Genomic DNA, 19,336 nt, shown 5'->3' with positions numbered 1-19,336 from the left:
GATAATATATTTCTGTGAACATGGGTATCTGTTTCTTATTTTGGTAAATGACTGAATAATAAAATCATTAAAGACAGTGCACAAAGCACAGTATAATTCTCACAATTAATGGATATTTTATTTACTTTTTGTAGAAGTGAAGCTAGGATGTATATAATTAAATGTTAACAAAGCCTTAAGGGTAGTGGATTTATATATGATTTGATTTATATATGATTTGATTTATATCTGACTTGTTTTAAATATCTAATGTTCCCTGTTTTATTTGGAAGGAAGAGAGAGAATCTGAAATGAGTTCTAATAGAACCACATGAAATGGATGGTTTTATATGTCAAAATTACTTTCAAAAGTTTTTAAATAATACAGATACTACATATAAAATAGAAACAACCAGAGGTGCCTGGGTGGCTCAGTAGGTTAAGCATCTGACTTTTGATTTCGGCTTAGGTCATGATCTCATAGTTCGTGAGTTTGACCCCACATTGGGCTTTGTACTGACAGCACAGAGCCTGCTTGGGATTCTCTCTCCTCTGTCCTGACCCCACTTGCTCGCTCGCTCTCTCTCTCTCCCTCTCTCAAAATAAATAAACTTAAAAATACAATACAATACAAGCCATTCAATTCATGATCATTAAAGATGATGGGAGAGTTTGTGAAGGGAAGATTGGAACTGAATTTGTTCTGGCCTCATCGTTAAATGTTTGTGTGAATTGAAGAAAGATGCCTTCCCCTTTCTGACACTGCCTGGGGAATCAAGTGGCAGGACTGAAGGCCCTTCTAAAATCCAGCCACATCATCACCTTCATCTTGTAGCACAAAAATACTTTAAAAACTTGTTGCCTCACACCCAATAATTTCTTTTGCCCCAAGCAATTATTCATCCTCCTCTATATCCTCCTAAATCTGTTAGTATAAAATATTCTTATTTCCAGATGAGGAAAGGGCCCTCTCTCTTCATAGGTATGAACTCTTTTAGTTTTACTGAGGGCTGTGTAAACACTTTAGTGGTTTTCTAGAGAACTAAAGGTCATCAATTTAAAATGATTTGAGTGGACATTGAGGCGGGCACTTGTTGGTATGAGCATTGGGTGTTGTATGTAAGCTAATGTGACAATAAATTATATTAAATAAATAATAAAATAAAATAAAACTATTTGAGGCAGCACGGGGTAGTGGCTAATGGCAGAAAGACCGAGATTCAGATCACCTACTTTTTGTTTTTATTGGTTTTTTTATTTTTCTAATTTTATATTTTATTTTTCCCAGCCTTTTTGAGGTATAATTAGCCAATAAAAAGATGTGTATATTTAAAGTATCCAATGTGATGTTTTGAAATACATATATATTATGAAATATCTTGACAATCAGGCTAATTTTAATATTAAATCCATCAACACACATAGTTACCTTTTTTAGTGAGGAGAATACTTTTTTTTAACGTATTTATTTTGAGAGAGAGAGCAAGCAGGGGAGGGGCAGAGAGAGAAAGAGAGGGAGAGAGAGAATCCCAAGCAGGCCCCCCACTGTCAGCACAGAGCCCAACGTGGGGCTCAAATGCACGAACCGTGAGATCATGACCTGGGCCAAAAGCAAGAGTTGAACGCTTAACTGACTAACTCATTCAGGCACCCCTGTGATGAGAATTCTTAATATCTAGTCTCTTAGATGATTTCAAGTACACCATACATATTTACTACGGTCACCATGCTGTATATTGTTTCCAGAACTTATTCATCTTACAACTGAAAATTCATATGCTTTGACCAACATCTTCCCACTTCTTCCCCACTGTTTCTCTGTTTCTATGAGTTACATTATTTTAGATTTCACATGTGAGTGAAATCATGCAATACTTGTCTTTCTTTGTCTGACATTCTCACCATAATGCCCTTCAGGTTCATCCATGTTGTCACAAATGGCAAGATTTTCTTCTTTTCATGGCTGACTAATATCTATATTCATAATATATGCATAATATGTCATGTATAACACACACATTTTTATCCAGTTATCCCTCGATGGATGTTTAGCTTGTTTACATATCTTGGCTGTTGTGAATAGTGTTGCAGTGGACATGGGGGTGCAGATATGTCTTTGAGATGCTGATTTCACTTCCTTTGGATATATGCCCAGACATGGGAGTGCAGGATCAGGTGGGAGACCCATTTCTAATTTTTTTGAGGAAGCTCCGTGTTGTTTTCCATAGCAGCTGTGCCAATGTAACACTTCCAGCAGCAGTGCATAAGGGTTTCTTTTTCTCCACACTCTAGCTAACACTTGTTATTTTTTGATTTTTTGATAATAGCCTAGCAGATGTGAGGTGATATCTCAGGGTCTGGAGTTGCATTTCCCTTATGATCAGTGATGTTGCGCACCTTCCCACATACCTGTTAGCCCTTTGTATGTCTTATTTTGAGAAATGTCTGTTCAGGTCCTTTGCCCAATTTTTAATCTGGTTGTTTTCTTGCTATTGAGTTGTAGGAGCTCCTTATATATTTTGGATAGTAATCCCTTGTTAGATGTATGCTTTGCAAATATTTTCTCCCATTCCATAGGTTGCCTTTTATTTTGTTTCTTTTGCTGTGCAGAAACTTTTTAGTTTTAGGTAATCTACTTGTTCTTGCTTTTGTTGCCTGTGCATTTGGTGTTGTATCCAATTCATTGCCAAGACCAATGTCATGAAGCTTTCCTCCTATGTTTTCTTCTAGGAGTTTTACAGCCTCAAGTTTTTAATGTCTTTAATCCATTTTGTGTTAGTTTTTGGCTGTAAGGTAAGAATCCAATTTTGTTGTGTGTGTGTGTGCAAATCTAGTTTTCCCAAAGCCATTTATTGAAGGGACTATACTCTCCCCATTGTGTATTTTTGGCAATGTAGGAGTGCCACCATCACTACTCCATCTTTGTTCTTCCATCTTGTTCATGCCTGAGCAATGACCTTCATTGGGGCTATGTGTTCCACATGGAGAGAAGGTTAATGTGTGCCCAGACTGGAATGCAAGAAGGCTTGTTTTGATGGTCCCTAAAGTGACATCCAGAAGGCTCCACTTTAGGTAACTAGTAGACAGGACTGGTATACAGAAAGTCTCACTTTAGGTAACTATCCTGTCACCTCACCACTTTGTCCCTCTTTCCATAAAAGCTGGGTCTGGCCTGGGCAGAGAATAGCGGCAGAGAACGGGGGTGGAGAATAGCTGTGTACTATCTGGATAACCACCTGCCTGCCCCCATCCTCCCTGTTGGTAAGTAACCCTGACTAAAACTCTATGTAAATAGCATAGACTGGCTTCCTTCATTTTTTGGTCTTAAAGTGCTCTCACAGGCTGGAGGATACTTTACTGACCCTCCTCCACCTTCTAATAAGCATCTTCATTGAAGATTAGTTGATTATATAGGTGAGGGTTTATATCTGGGCTCTCTATACCATTCCATTGTTCTATAATATGTTTTTATGCCAGTACCATACTGTTTTGATTATTATAGCTTTGTAATGTAATTCAAAATTAGGAAGTGTGATGCCTCCAGCTTTGCTCTTAAGATTTCTTAAACTATTCAGCCTTTTTAGTTCAGCCATATGAATTTTAGGATTTTTTTTAACTTCTGTGAAAAATGTCATTGGAATTTTGATAGGGATTACGTTGAATCTGTAGATCCTTTTTGGGAGTTCGGATATCTTGACAGAATTCTTCTAGCTCATTGACTCAGGATATTATTTTGTGTTTTCTCCAATTCTTTTCATCAAGGTTTTATACTTTTCAGTGTGCAGATCTTTTACCTCCTTGGTTAAATGTATTCATACTTGTTTTGTTAATTTTGATATTATAAATGGGATTTTTTAGATTTTTTTTTCATACAGTTCCTTGTTTGTGTGTAGAAATGCAACTGGTTTCTGCATGTTGATTTTTTTTTATCCTGCAATTCTACTGAATTTGCTTATTACTCTAGCAGTTTTTCAGTGGAGTCTTTTTTGGTTTTATATATATTAGATTAGGTCATCTGCAAACAAATAATTTGACTTCTTCCTTTCCAATTCAGATGCCTTTTCTTTTTCTTGCCTAACTTTTCTGGCTAGGATTTCCAATATTATGAATAGAAGTCGTGATGTTTGACAAAATTCAACATCTTTTCATGATTAAAACTGTCAACTGACTAGGTACAGAAGGATTTCCCCTTCACATAAAGCCTGTATCAGACAAGCCCATAATGAACACAATAGCCAATTGTGAGAAGCTGAAAGCTTTGTCTCTAAGACTAGGAAAAGATCACCAATTTTAAGAGAAGCTGGCAAATGATTTAACCTATGTTTCTTTTCTCCTCGGTAAAATTGGTACAATCGTCATACATAACTTTGGGGTTATTAGGATTAAATGTGCTGTTAGTATGTGCTAGTAACATTGTCTGACACGTGTTAAGCCTCACTGAAGTGTTACCTTTACGCTTCATATGAACTGTCAAAGGTAGATGCCCACTGTGACAATCTTTAAATTCTTGGGCAAGTAACCATAAGCAGCATTTTATTGTAAATGATGTAATAGCAGCACTTCAGGTTTTTTTAATTGAAATATCTTAGTGAAAAATACCTTGGCAAAATCAGATTCCAGACTCACGTAACATTCAAATACACATTTAATAAGCAATTGAATGGCACAGCTCCATCCTCATAAACGATGTAAGAAATATCGCAAAAGTCAGAAGAGACTTTTTTGTGCGTTGCATGGTAAAATTGCCTCCTTGGGGGAAAGAAGGGGTCACAGGTAGCTGTTGATAAATGGTTATAGGAGGATGATACTGTGATAGGATGATCCAACCTTTCACCACCTCAATCAGTCAATTATTTCAAGTGTGGAAAAGTCACATCAGGGAGAGAACAGAAAATGTGACATCAAATTTCAGTTAAGAAAGTGGTTATTGAAATCCTAGAATATGAATCTAATTTCCTTCTGCAATAATTACTCAAATATGATATACATAGAATTATTTTTAGGAATTGACTTTACTAGTTAGGAATTATTTTTAGGAACTGACTCTACTAATTAGTAAAGCCCACACAAGTTAAAGTATCTTCACACAAAAGGACTTTGTCTTTCCTGAGAATATGTTAAATTTTAGATTCTGCACAAATTTACTCTCTGGCACATTTAGATACCTATCTCTATTCTTTATTTTTACTAAAAAAAATATTAAAAAATTTTTAACGTTTATTTACTTTTGAGAGAGAGCATGCACACACCAGTGGGGGAGGGTCAGAGAGAGGGGGACAGAGGATCCGAAGCAGGCTCCACTCCATCAATAGCAGAGAGCCTGATGTAGGACTGGAACTCACAGACTGGGAGATCATGACCTGAGCTGAAGTCAGATTCTTAACCAATGGAGCTACCCAGGTGCCCCTACTAAAAAGAAAAATATTTAGAACATATTTCTCGAAGGTTCATATCAATTGGATCAAATTACTGTCATTGAAGACATATTGTTCTACCATATAGAATAGAAAATAAAATTTTTGTGAGACAGAGACACAGAGAGAGAGCAAGCGAGGGAGCATGCATGGGGTGGGGCAGAGGGAGGGGCAGAGAGAATCTTAAGCAGGCTACACACCCAATGAGGAGCCCAATACAGGGCTCAGCCTCATGAATGTGAGATAATGACCTGAGCCGAAAGCAAGAGTCATATGCTTAGACGACTGAGCCACCCAGGTGGCCCTAAAAAATAAAATTCAAATGGCTAGTATAAATTACCTATTAACATTAAATTAATCAGCTATACCCCTAATGAATAAAAAAATGAAAAATATACTTTCACTGAATCAGGACCTTTACTGAATTAGGGATGTTTAGGGGTAAGATATCTAAGAAAAGATTTATACTAACTTTTTTTTAATACAAAAAAACAGTTTTTCGAACAAAATTCATGATGCCAACTCCAAGTCTCCATTTCTCCTTAAGGAGGGAACCCGTCTGACTTGAACTTAGTAATCCTAGCTCTTCAGGTGTTGTCTCAAAGTCAGCAATAAAGGGACTGGGGTCCAATTTCATTTCATTATCTGCAGAAACTGGTGTGAGCCATACTGATTTCCTAAAAAACAAAACAAAAAAACAGAGGCAGATATTATTGGCATACTTGGTACCAGGTCATTCTGAGTCTACAGGTGGGGACAAAGTTATTTTTTTACCACTGTTTAACACAGTGGCCATTTCAGTATAATGATTTAGGGGTGTGGCACAGGCCTAGACCTTCTGCATAACTGATGATTTGTAATGCTTCAGTAAAGTACCAAAGTGCCCAGTGGAATGGATTTAGACAAGTGGATTCCTAAGAACAGTAAGTAAAAGCTGTCAAAAGCTTAATCTGACCCCATGCAGTGGTAGTAAAGGATGTGTGTGTGTGTGTGTGTGTGTGTGTGTGTGTGTGTGTGTAGCAGTAACACTTATGCACCAGTAACCTAATCATATATCTGTTGGCCTTGTTTTCATTTTTTTTCTAAGGAAGATAAGCTGCAAACAACGTCAAAATTACTATCGAAGTAGAAATGCTGTAGTCATCATAATTAATCTGGTGGCCTACGGAGAGGCAATAGCTCCAGGGCATTGTTTCAGAGTGTTTTCTATTACTGGAAGCATCGGCTAATATATAGGAATGAAAATGTGTGTGTGTGTGTGTGTGTGTGTGTGTGTGTGTGTGTGTGTCTACAGAATCCAGTGTTAGTGTCAGCTACTCCCCAGAGTGTTGCTAAATTCCTCAGCCGTCGATTTGCCTTATGAGAGTAAGTTAAAAGAAGATCAAAGTATTTAACAATAAGAATGTACGTAATGTACACTTAAAAATGGTTACAAATTTTCTATGCTAATTTGGATGTAAATTTTAAAAAATAAAATTAAAAAAATGGTTACAAATTTTATCTTATGTATATTTTACCACAATAAAAAATACCAATTCTCGGGCACCTGGGTGGCAGTCGGTTAAGCACCAGACTTCAGCTCAGGTCATGATCTCATTGTTCGTGGGTTCGAACCCTGCATTGGACTCTGTGCTGACAACTCAGAGCCTGGATCTTGTTTCGGATTCTGTGTCTCCCTCTATCTCTGCCCCTCCCTGACTTGCACTCTGTCTGTCTCTCAAAAACAAACAAAAAATGAAACATTAAAAAATTTTAAAAAAAATCCCCCCCCACAAAAAGGATTCTGATAACATTATAAGATACTATACACTTGCTCTGAGCTCTACCTTCTTTTTTTATGTCAACTATTTCCATATATCAAACAAGGATGAAATCTTTTCCAATATTTGTAACTCGTAAAACTCAATGTGAATATTACAATGACATGGTAAAGTGTTTCAGTATTCACCATTCCACTTGGTCTCAAAGTTTATGTGGGGTCCCTTTGGGATTCAGCATCTCAGTTCCACAAAACTGCAAGCAAAGTGCATCTAATGATTAGGCTGATAAACCTTTCCTTTCATGCATTTCCATGAGTTAGTATTAAAATGAAGGACTAGTTTTCTCTTTTTAGTCATTCACTGTATTCACATGGAATTATACCATGAGATGTATTAGGGAATTATAAAGGAGAAGACATTAGAAAACAGCATCAGGTTTGATTCTTCCACTTATTAAGGCGACTGGGTATCTAATGATTCTGCTTTGCAGTTCAATTACCGTAAAATAACCTAGTTACACTAGATTGCATATGTTTTGATTCTAAAATAAATATTACATTAAAAAATAAAAATACTCCATATTATTATAAATGTCAATTTCATGTTTGTTTGGAAATACGCTTACGGGTGAGTCAAATCTAAAGTCTATGCTTTGCAGAAGCATCTGATTAGGTAAAGGTAAGATGGATGCTTTCCAAAGGAGTCTGGTCTATTGGACTGACCTAGAGGCAGAACATTCCAAAGGGATTTTCTGGCTCTCACAATGCACAATCCTAGGGTTAAAGAACATCTCTGTTTGAAAAAGGAGGGTATCCTCCGAAACAACCTAGAGGAGCACAATATTTAAGCAGAAGGTACTTCTCGTAACAGGGGAGGCATACATACGTTTGTATTCTAGTTTAAGATTTATGCCTAGGGGCGCCTGGGTGGCTCAGTTGGTTGAGCGTCAGACTTCAGCTCAGGCATCTCAGGTCATGATCTCACAGCTCGTGGGTTTGAGCCCTGCGTTGGGCTCTGTGCTGATGGCTCAGAGCCTGGAGCCTGCTTCGGATTCTGTGTCTCCTTCTCTCTCTGCCCCTCCCCCAACATGTGCTCTGTCTCTCTCTGTAGTGAAAATACTTCTTCAGTGAAAATACTGCCTCAGGGCAGTTCAAATGATCCAATGAATAGGATAAACCTTCCCAGGATTTGTGACTTTTCCCCTTTGGAGCATTGAATGAAACTTAAAACTGTCTGCTAAGCTTTGGTGAAATACAAGAGGAGCTGAAGGACAATTTAAAATCGGTTTCCTAACCAGTCAGGAAACCTGTGCTCTTGGGTCCTGTGCACATGGATGGCCCAATGTTCAGTGAATGATAAGGAAGGGACCATGTTGTCATCTGCCCATAAATAACGATAACTAGAAGCAAAATGTAATCCTTAAAACAAACAAACAAAAAAAGACAATAATTTTAGAGCCAGGTATAAAGATCTAAAAAACTACTTCAAAGTTATTTTTAGGGGCACCTGGGTAGTTCGGTTGGTTAAGCATCCCACTTCGGTTTAGGTCACGACCTCACGGTTCATAGGTTCGAGCTCCACATTGGGCTCTGTGATGACAGCTCAGAGCCTGGAGCCTGCTACAGATTCTGTGTCTCCCTCTCTCATTGCCCCTCCCCTGCCTGCACTTTATCTCTCAAAAATAAATAAATGTTAAAAAAAATTTTTTAAGAAGTTATTTTTATAAATAGTACTGTACTCACCTTTGTCCTGATCCCACGGTCACGTACAGGGTATATAAAATCATATGCAGAGGTCTGAATCCGAGTCACAGGGCAACCTGATCCCAGGTGCAATTCATCATCAAATATATACAGATCGCTGTTGCGTCCACATGGGCTAACCAAGATCATCACCCAGTCCATTGAACAACTTACTGTCACTACAGAAAGAATCATATAAGAAAGTGTCAGATGTATATTTACATCCAGGAAGAGCCCAAAGAATATTCAGCTCTGCCCTTCGTGGTAAATAAAAGGTATTTCTTTCTCCGGCAAAGGTAATCAAGGCTTACAGAATAACATATAAAGGGTTTTCACATTACTGGTTTTTCCGAAATATCTGCATATTATCCTCAAATAACTAGGCTTCATTTATCTCACAGGGAAGAAGATCAACACATAAGAAAATCATAATCTTCTAGTCCCCTGCCTCCTCTAAAAGAGATTATATTCTAAAGAGGGTGATGTATCTGGGACCACACAGAAGGCCCAGAAGTAAATTGCAATGCATTCGAATAGGAGAGATGTATTCCCAGTAATGCTCTTTGGAGAGGGAGAAGGGGAAAGGGTGGGAGAGTAGAATCCTGATCTGGAACAGTCCCTACCAAAGACAGAGCCACAGAGGAAAGACTCTGAAGAGAGAAAATCCGCTGCCTGGGATGGCAGTTCTGTGAAGGTTTCCATGTAAAACCTATTCTTATCCTTTACACTGAAATCTTCAGTCAGTCAGGAATAATCACTATTTCTAATGGACTCATTTATCCCGTGGAAGAAGTAAAGACGGACAGTAACCAGAGCTTCTCAGAGCAGTGATCAGAGTTGAACTGCATGGATCCTACTAATGTTCAGAAAGAAAACACAGATTTATTGGCTTTAAAGAGTCATGATTAGTGGTAGGGGGGAAAAACTAATGAAACAGGTTACAAAACTTCCAAAGTGGAGAACAAAAGAGAATGGAGAAAAACAAATTGAAACAATTTAGAAGAAGGCAAAAAAGCCTTAGGGGAAGAGACAAAACATCAAAGCAAACAAACAAAAAAAAAGGACAAAAATTAAGCCATAGGGGGATCCTGGGTGGCTCAGTCGGTTAAGTGTCTAACTCTTGCTTTTGACTCAGGTCATGATCTCACAGTTGTGAGTTCGAGCCCTACATTGGGCTCTGCACTGACAGTGCGCAGCCTGCTTGGGATTCTCTGTCTCCCTTTCTCTCTGCCCCTCCCATGTGCTCTTTCACTCTCTCTAAATAAAGAAAATAAACTAAAAAAAAAAATAATAATAATAAGCAATAAGATGATTGCAATAAATGAACTGCAAGTCTATGTCAACAATAATAACAAATGTAAATGAACAAAATACTTCAGGCCAAATGACCAACAGCCAAATGAAGAAATTATAATGTATTTATATAATCAACTTCTAGGTAACGTGGCAAATATAATTATAAAGTATCAATCTGAAAATAGTTATGAGAAAGAAGCAAGTCACAACACAAACCTTATATATCTAACGATACAAAGTTGAAATGACAGATAACCATTTTTTATAAAAGATTTTTTTCCAAACAGAGACTATTCTTCGGTAGCCAGTACCTGCCCCACACTTAAGGCATGAGACTCATAACCCAGAACATGACCCCACATCTCATCTGATACAGCCTCCTCATGTTTTGCAAAAGTGGAAGTAACCGGGTTTAAATCTTATCTTCCTATTTCGACGCTAATATAAGTTGCTCTAACACAACTTGTCATCCAAGTTAGGATAAGTACTTTGAACTTGGATTTCATTTCGTAATTATCTTTATATTCACAGCTGCACAGAACCCAGGGAATGTTGAATATACATAGTTTGAATTGTAGTGCTTGTTGATAGTACCACCTGCACGCGGAACTTCCAGATGAGCAGAAATTACAGAACCTCCCCCTTACTGTTTAACAAAGGGAAGGGGTGGGAGAGAGTGAAAGTCTGACTGGCCATCCAACCTATAGGAAGGTAACCTTCTTACAGCTGGCTGGATAGGGCTTGAATTCTATAGCTACCCAATTATTAGATTTTGAAAAAACTGGTTAAAACTGCAATGCAATTTATTCACGAGTCAGTGAAGGCCACCGAATGGGAAGATTCACAGTCAGGATGAACAGAAGTTCTGGCAGTTTGACGGAGTGTACTCAGACCCTCAGTCCAGTTAGTGGACTGGGCTGGACTGGTTCAAGTGAATGTGCACACAAGGTGGCAATTCTAGCCAGTAACTGGAAAGTTAAGCTACAGTGGTTTGGGATGACATGTAAGACAAATTTCCCATATTCCTGAGGTCTCCTGGGAGCTGTAGGTGTTCTAAACAGAGCCACAACCAAAGCACTTACATGCTTTGGAGCCTAACAGAACCTGGAAGTAAATAAAGTAGTGACCTCTTATTCCAGAAATAAGTAGTTCAGTCACTGCTGAAGTCCGATCAATGCCTCCTGTCCCCCACCAGCATCTCTCTAAAGGCAGAAGAAAAATTCAAAAAATTGGGGCACCTGGGTGGCTCAGTCGGTTAAGTGTCCAACTTCAGCTCAGGTCTGATCTCACAGATCATGGGGTCAAGCCCCGCATTGGGCTCTGTGCTGACAGCTCAGAGCCTGGAGCCTGCTTCGGATTCTGTGACTCCCTCTCTCTCTCTCTCTCTCTCTCTGTCCCTCCCCTGCTCATGCTCTGTCTCCCTCTGACTCTCAAAAAATAAGTAAACGTTAAAGAAAAAAATGTTTAAATAAAGTAAAGCAACAATAGGAGTATGCTCACTAATACTCAGGTGTGATAAGTGGCTATTGTCTCCTGCAGCAAGGACATAAAGTGATGAGTAAATTGATAAGGGCCTTATCGAAAGCCTTGCTTAAAGGCTGCCTTTGGAAGGCATATGTGAGCAGATCTGTGGTCAGGAAAATTGTTAGGAAGATTTTCCTTCCTAAAGCAATTAGGATCACCTGTCATGGGTGTTTTCCATTATTTATGCCGATCTCAATAATATACCACACGCCACATATGATAATGGCAGTCTGCACATCATCTAAAAATTAAATTACCTGTGCCGTGAAGCACAAAGCATACACCTGATTGACTTTGACCCTGTACTCTTCACAGATGTGCTGAGTAAACTGCCCCTCTATGGTAGCTGTAGAAATATTAAGAGCTGGAGGATGATCTTCCCACAGCAAAAGCTCATTAAATTACCTCCCAGATGACTCTTGCATCAATTTAGGAATTACAACAGGTAGTCGTTGGAAGAAATAGTCAAACAAACGACTTTAAAAATGACTATCTGCCATCAATATTTATTACTTCTCACTTCATACTTCTCACAAATAAGTCTACCATGACTCTGAGCAAGCCAGTCCTGTGTCAAGAGGCTAATTGTCTATTTATTATCTTCTTTCCTAAAGCACTGGTGCTTTCCCATTCCCCTTCCCATTACATTCCCATTACAAAGTAATAATAGAAAGTCGGATCACACAATGAAGACAATGGCTAGAGGTTCAAACCTTGATGAGGAAAGCTCCCCCAAACGGTAATAGGGAGCAGTAGACCTTGGAATACATTCAGGATATTCTTAAACACTTTGGAGGACCTAAGTCTTCCCAGGGTGAAAAAATATTCATATGCAATGAGCAAGAGATTCCAACACTTCGTAAGCCAGTAAGTTCTGGCTCTTTACAGATAAACCATCAAGGAAGTAAGAAAATTCAGGGAGATGGTTTGTGGGGAAAGTGGCATTGGAGAAAGCAGGTGTTCTACATTAGTGACTGTCACCTCCAAATCGCTCCATGGGTTGGAAATATTATCCTACGGTCACCTAGATAAGAGTATCAGAAGGGTCCTTCCTAGAGGAGAAAAGATTGCGACAGTTTAAAGATGGATTCAACAGGATAAGTGGATATGAACATACAGGGAGTCCAGGCTTCTGTTGTCACTTATTTTTCTCATACTAATCTTAGTCTGACATTATGAAGTCGTGCCTCTAGTATCTGAGAAATCTGAGGGAAAGCCCGAGGAACACATGTAGCTGCCACACAAATTGGCTGAAGTAGCTAGAATCTTCCTTGCACCTGAGCATCATAGATCCCAGCCAGGCCTCAATGCCCTGCTTCCTCACCCCAGATGACCCCAACGCCCTCTGCTCCCCACTCCAGGTGCCCCCAATGCCATGTGCCCCTCTATCCTAGATGGCCCCAATGCCCTGCATCCCCTTACCCCAGAGGGCCCTGACACCCTGAGTCCCCCACTCCAGATGGCCTCGGGATATTGACTCAAGTCTCCTCGGCCCGAAAGCATTTCCCTTCCAGCTGCTTGTAAGATCTGAACTCTTTGGGAGGAGAGTTCCTGCATGGAAAGCGACCATAACTCCTCCAGGAAAGTGTTCTTTAGAACTGGCCTCTACCATAGATGCTCTCAGTGCAAGGCCAAATCAAGGCGGCAAGAAGCGACCAGACTCCTAAAGCCAGAGAGACCTTCATCTGGACAGACCCCCAGCCAGGACTTCTCAGGAAACAAGAAGTGGTGCGGCCTTACGTGATTTTATGCGGCATCCCACACTCAGCTGTCTTCATTTTCCTACTGATTTAGATAGGGCACGCGGCACCCTCTCAATGTCAACCACCTAAAAGCTGCAACTCTCCAGATTTCCCAAACACTGACTCTCCGAAAGGCATATCACACAAAAAGTGCTATTTGATAACAGACGGTGTCTGCATGAGGCCTGTTGAGACCATCTGGGAGGCTAGCATGGCACATGACATTTCCAGTACATGCTAAATAGTAGGCAATTATTGGCACCAGCTGATTTTTGGGTGTCCAGCCAATATGTGGAACAGCCTAAGTCATATACGTTTGAAATCAAAAGATGATTATTTCTTCTTTTCTCTGACTTTGGCTGGAAGAATCAGCAGCAGGGATAATAAAGTGACTTGCCCAGAAACAAACATCCCCAGGAGGAGACAGGGACCTATAGAAACCCATCTTTCTTGGCATCAAGGAAATCTAAAAATCTGTCTTTATTGATTTGTCCATAAATTAATGTTTTAGTTAGTTTAGCCAGGTCAAGCCTTAAAAGTATTTACTTATAACACAGGAGAATAATGTTTTTTTCATGCTGAGATTTCTTAGAAAAGAAACATTTATATTCATGTATTTTGTCCCCTTGTGCCATATATATAATTTTAAGTATATAAATGGGATGAATATATATGGAATGAATATATATATATATATATATTCATTCCAGTACTCAGAAGTTCCAGCTAAGCATTTTTTAAATAATTTTTTCCATCCTGTTTTTGTTTTGTTTTTTAGAGTTTATTTATTTTGAGAGAGAGAGAGAGAACGAGGGAGGGGCAGAGAGAGAGGGAGAGAGAGAATCCCAAGCAGGCGCCACACAGTCAGCACAAGCCTGATGTGGGGCTTGAACTCCCAAACGGTGAGATCACGACCTGAGCTGAAGTCAGATGTTTAACCGACTGAGCCACCCATGCACCCCAAAGTTCCAGCGAAGCATTTTTTTTAATGTTTATTTATTTTTGAGACAGAGAGAGACAGAGCACGAACGGGGGAGGGTCAGAGAGAGAGGGAGACACAGAATCTGAAACAGGCTCCAGGCTCTGAGCTGTCAGCACAGAGCCCGACGCGGGGCTCGAACTCACGGACCGTGAGATCATGACCTGAGCCGAAGTCAGAGGCTTAACCGACTGAGCCACCCATGCACCCCAAAGTTCCAGCTAAGCATTTTTTTAATGTTTATTTATTTTTGAGACAGAGAGAGACGGAGCATGAACAGGGGAGGGTCAGAGAGAGAGGGAGACAGAATCGGAAGCAGGCTCCAGGCTCTGAGCCATCAGCACAGAGCCCAACACGGGGTTCGAACCCATGAGCTGTGAGATCATGACCTGAGCCGAAGTCAGATGCTTAACCGACTAGGCCACCCAGGCACCCCATATGTTTATCTTTTAAATCATTCCAGTAGAAGCATCTAGTATTGTTCTAGAAGGCATCAGAGTCTACTGCTTAAGAGCTTCTACTGCTTAAGAGAGTTTCTCTGCTCTCAATTTACACAAGTTTGGGAAAATTAGTTAAACAAGCTAAGGCTCAGATTCATACTCTGTAAAAAGGAGGTAATAATACTATTTCCCTTGTAAGTTTATTGTGACTATTAAAAGGGATAACAAATGTAAGCAGTCTAGCCAAAGCTAATAGCATACTATATATATATATATATATATATATATATATATATATATATATATATATATAAACAAGGTACATAGTGTACAAAAGTACATATATTTTCCTCAAACCTGAGTGCAGTGAATTCAGGTTTTATATACTTTTCCAAGGAAGCCTTCCAGGCCAGGAAAGAGGCAGATGATATATTCAAAGTACTAAGTGAAAAAACTGTGGGTGTTCAGCATTTGTGACTCTCAAAGGACTTCTTAAATTCTTATCCTCAATTATTATTTTTAAAGATGCTGGATTCAATACCACAGTGTTTCAATACTATATATTTCTGAATCTGTTTCATAAATGATATTTTTCTAAGCATATGCATTCATACATGGGGCAACAGTTTGGGAATTTTTTTTTTTTAAGACTTTAGGATTGCTTATGAAATGTGAGAATTTTCATCTGTGCACACTTAGAAAAACTTGCTTGTCATATATGCTACCCCAATAGCTTTTTACTTGTAAACGTGAGATGACTTCTAAGTCCTCTAATTGTCTCTTTAGACTTTCTGTCTCTTGAAAGCATCTGCTAACATTTTACTAAAGAAGTATTCATTGAAACCTCAAAAAACAAGAATTATTTATTTAATCTTCACTTTCAAATATACTGGCCTAAAATGGAAGTTTTCCATTTAGATAGTCAGGATTCATTATGCAGAGAAAATGTGTACTTCAGGTTTTCTAGAAAAATTCAGACTCCAAGTATTTCATCAAAATGATAGTAGGAACTATCTAAAAATTTCAGAAATGTTAAATCCAAATTACGTGTTTTATACTGCATCCAGAAACTGAATGTCATCTTTTGTCAGCATATGAGATTGTTGCCAAATTATGAGCAATTTTGTTTTAAAGAAGATCTGAAGGTCGATGATTCTGAAAAACTAAACTCATGAATAAATTAGAGCCCCAGATTTGCTATAAATTTATATCTTCTTCATTTGCCAATTACATGTTCCATTTACTATTTTCAACTAAACTTGCCCATCTTGGATTTCATGGTAGTCTGAGACCAAACACATAAATTCTCAAAGGTCTAACACCAGAATAGACAAGAAAAAAAAAAAATTAGTGTCTGATTAGCAAATAGTTCCAACTAATTGTCTTTTTAAAAAGAAAACATCAGGTAGTTGATAATCAAATAACAAATTTATTTATTCAAATAAATTTTAAAACCACCTAGAACCAAAGCCTATTTTATTGATTCTGTTTTGACTCAAATAGGGGAAATCAGTTTTCTGATTTCCAGACTGTAATCAGCAGGCAAATCTCTTATCTCCCAAACCAGGACTCTCTTGACTGCACAAGACAATTCACCAATACTCATTTTTCATTTGATTTTCTTAGCATCCATAAATGTAATAGCTGGATTTAATGCATGAATACATCAAGTTAATGTTTGAGACTTAATTTGTACTCAGCAAATGTGATTTCTCTTACTCAGGAAAGCACTTTGTTTTTTAAAGTTGTGTAAGGAATTACAAATCAAACCCACAGGATGCAATCTCCAAATAACCTAAAAACAACACTTTAATAATCTAACACATTTCTAGCAGTGGTATCTAAGAAATGATCTATGGTCAGGGGAACATGAATACGCACAAAAATAGCACCCCATAGTGGGTAGCCTGTGCAGAAGACCAAGAAAAACTGATGGAAGGGACGAAATATGCTTTGTAAGGAACCTAGGAAAACACCCAGAGCCAGAATTGTTGCTCCATTCAGGATCTGGACGGCCTATAAGAAGGAAAAAAGAAAAAAAAAACATAATGGTCATGTACTAGTGTCTATGGAGAAGAGACCATTTGAATTTTCTTCAGAAAGGAGATATCAGTCCTGGAAATGATGACAATGTCAAGCTTAACTGAGACAGTGCATGTGTGTGGGGGAAGGCAGGGGGGGGGGGGGGGCGGGTAGACAGAGAGAGAGGGAGGAAATGAGAGAATCCCAAGCAGGCTCCACACTCAACGCAGAGCCCCACCAGCGGCTAAATCTCATGGATCATGATCTGAGTCGAAATCAAGAGTCAGATGCTTAACAGACTGAGCCACCCAGGCATCCCAATAATGTGTGTCTTAATGAAAATATATTTCAGTTTTTGTCAGTATGGGCAGTAGGAATGCAAGATAGGATTTTTTCCTCTTTACTTACTGTATTTCAGGTTCTAGAAACCTCCAGACTTATTGAGGGTGATCATCTAATGTACAGGCCAATTTGAGGTTTCCCAGTTGTCCTCTGTATTGTCTTCTTATGGCTATATATTGCTATTTGCTTTATTCTGAGTACAATAAAGACTGATGCATTGGTTTTATTATCTCTCTTTAATCTTCTATCATACACTAAAATCTTACCCTCAACTTTCTTTTTCAGTTTAAATTCTATTATTTTTTCCTTTTTAAAAATTAAGGCAAACTTGGGGTGCCTAGTGGCTCAGTCAGTTGAGCGTCCAACTTCGGCTCAGGTCACGGTTTCACGGTTCGTGGGTTGGAGCCCCGCGTCGGGGTCTCTGCTCTCAGCAGAGAGCCCACTTCAGTTCCTCTGCCCCCCTCTCTCTGTCCCTCCCCTGCTCACGCACTCTCACTCTCAAAAATAGATAAACATTTTAAAAAAATAAGGCAAACTTTACAGACAATAAATTCCACTCTTTTTATATTACAGTTCTGTAAGTCTTGATAAATGTATACAGTCAGGTCACCACCACAGCAATCAAGACATTGAACATTTCCATTACCCCAAAATGTTCTCATATACCTCTTTGCAGTCAGCTGATCTCCGAGACCCAGCCTCAGGCGACCACATATCTGTTTTCAGTCCCTATAATATTGTCCTCTCCAAAATGTCATTTAGGGGCACTTGGGTGGCTCAGTCGGTTGAGCGTCCAATTTCAGCTCAGGTCATGATCTTGTGGGTTTGTGGGTTTGAGCCCTGTACCAGGCTTTGTGCTGACAGCTCAGAGTCTGGACCCTGCTCCAGATTCTGTGTCTCCCTCTCTCTCTGCCCCTCCTCCGCTCATGCTCTGTCCCTCTCTCAAATAAATAAACATTAAAAAAAAATGTTTAATCATTTAAATGGACTCACAGTACACAGCCTTTGTGCCTGCTATATTTCTTTTAGCCTAACGCTTTTGAGATTCATTCGAGTTGTTAGTGGTAAGGGTACTTTGTTCCTCATTATAGCTGAGTAGTATTTCATTGTGTGGCTGTCCCACTAGTTGTTTAATTATTTATGAATTGATAGAGATTGAGGCTGTTTCCAGTTTGGGGCTATTATAAACAAAGCTACTATAAATATTTGTGTATATGTCCTTGTATAGACATATATAATAATTTTTCTTGGATAAATACTCAGAATTGGAATTTCTGGGTTGTATGGAAAATCTATGTTTCATTTTTTAAGAGGTTGCAAATCTCTTTTCCAAAACGATTGTGTCATTTTGAAATCTCACCAGAAATTTAGATTTGTAATTGCTCACCCATACTTGGTGTTATGGGTCATTTTAATTTTTGCTCTCCTAGTAGGTGTGGCTCTCATTGTCCTTTAAATGTGCATTTTGCTAGTAATTAGTAACATTGCACAACTTTTTGTGTGCTTCCTTGCCATCTCTCTGATCAAACATTTTGCTCATTCTTACTGAGTTTTCTTTTTATTGAGTTACCCCTCCTGAATCTTCTTTTTTATGAAGATTTCTTTTTAGAAGAGTCACAGCTAGCTGTCTTAATATGTTTCACAATATTCATTCAGAATATGTCTGATTATTTCCTCATAATTAGACTCAAGTTAAACCTTTTTGCAAGAGTGAATCATAGGTGATGTTGTCTCCTTGTAGTGAAGATCTCATAAAGTTAGGAACATTTACAGATCTTTCTCATTGCTCATTTTTCTAATTTCTTTTTCTGCATTATGTTGTAGATTTCTTTATGTATCAGGGAGATTATGCTTTTATCTGTGACGTAAGATGACAATATTTGCCTCCCAGGCAGTCATTTGTCTTTTGACTTCATTTGTGGTATTGTTGCCATTGAAATTTGTTTAATTTTTTTTTTTTTCAAATTGTATTTGGCTGCATTTTACTTACTGCTTCTGGAACAGGAGTCGTAATTAGAACAGATTCCCTCTACACTGTTCACAAAATAATTAACACAGCCGGCTAAGTCCACAGTGGGCTTTTCACAAGGACCAGG

General features: G+C 38.7%; 1 protein-coding gene across 1 annotated transcript; it reads right to left on the bottom strand.

The window, feature by feature from the left end:
- Window positions 1-4,606: 4,606 nt before the first annotated feature.
- LOC131486695 (oocyte-secreted protein 2-like) lies at window positions 4,607-13,400 on the bottom strand. The gene is made up of 4 exons (XM_058686580.1): window positions 13,325-13,400; window positions 8,896-9,074; window positions 7,876-7,979; window positions 4,607-6,070 (listed from the first exon to the last, which is right to left on the bottom strand). The coding sequence occupies exons 1-4, from the start codon at window positions 13,398-13,400 to the stop codon at window positions 5,872-5,874; spliced, it is 558 nt and encodes a 185-aa protein (XP_058542563.1). The 3' UTR covers window positions 4,607-5,871.
- Between the last annotated feature and the right edge of the window lie 5,936 nt (window positions 13,401-19,336).

This window comes from Neofelis nebulosa, chromosome 10 (assembly GCF_028018385.1).
Source record: "Neofelis nebulosa isolate mNeoNeb1 chromosome 10, mNeoNeb1.pri, whole genome shotgun sequence".
Taxonomy (NCBI): Eukaryota; Metazoa; Chordata; class Mammalia; order Carnivora; family Felidae; genus Neofelis; species Neofelis nebulosa.
Note: the sequence above shows the minus strand (reverse complement) of the source record. Positions and strands in the feature narration are given on the sequence as shown.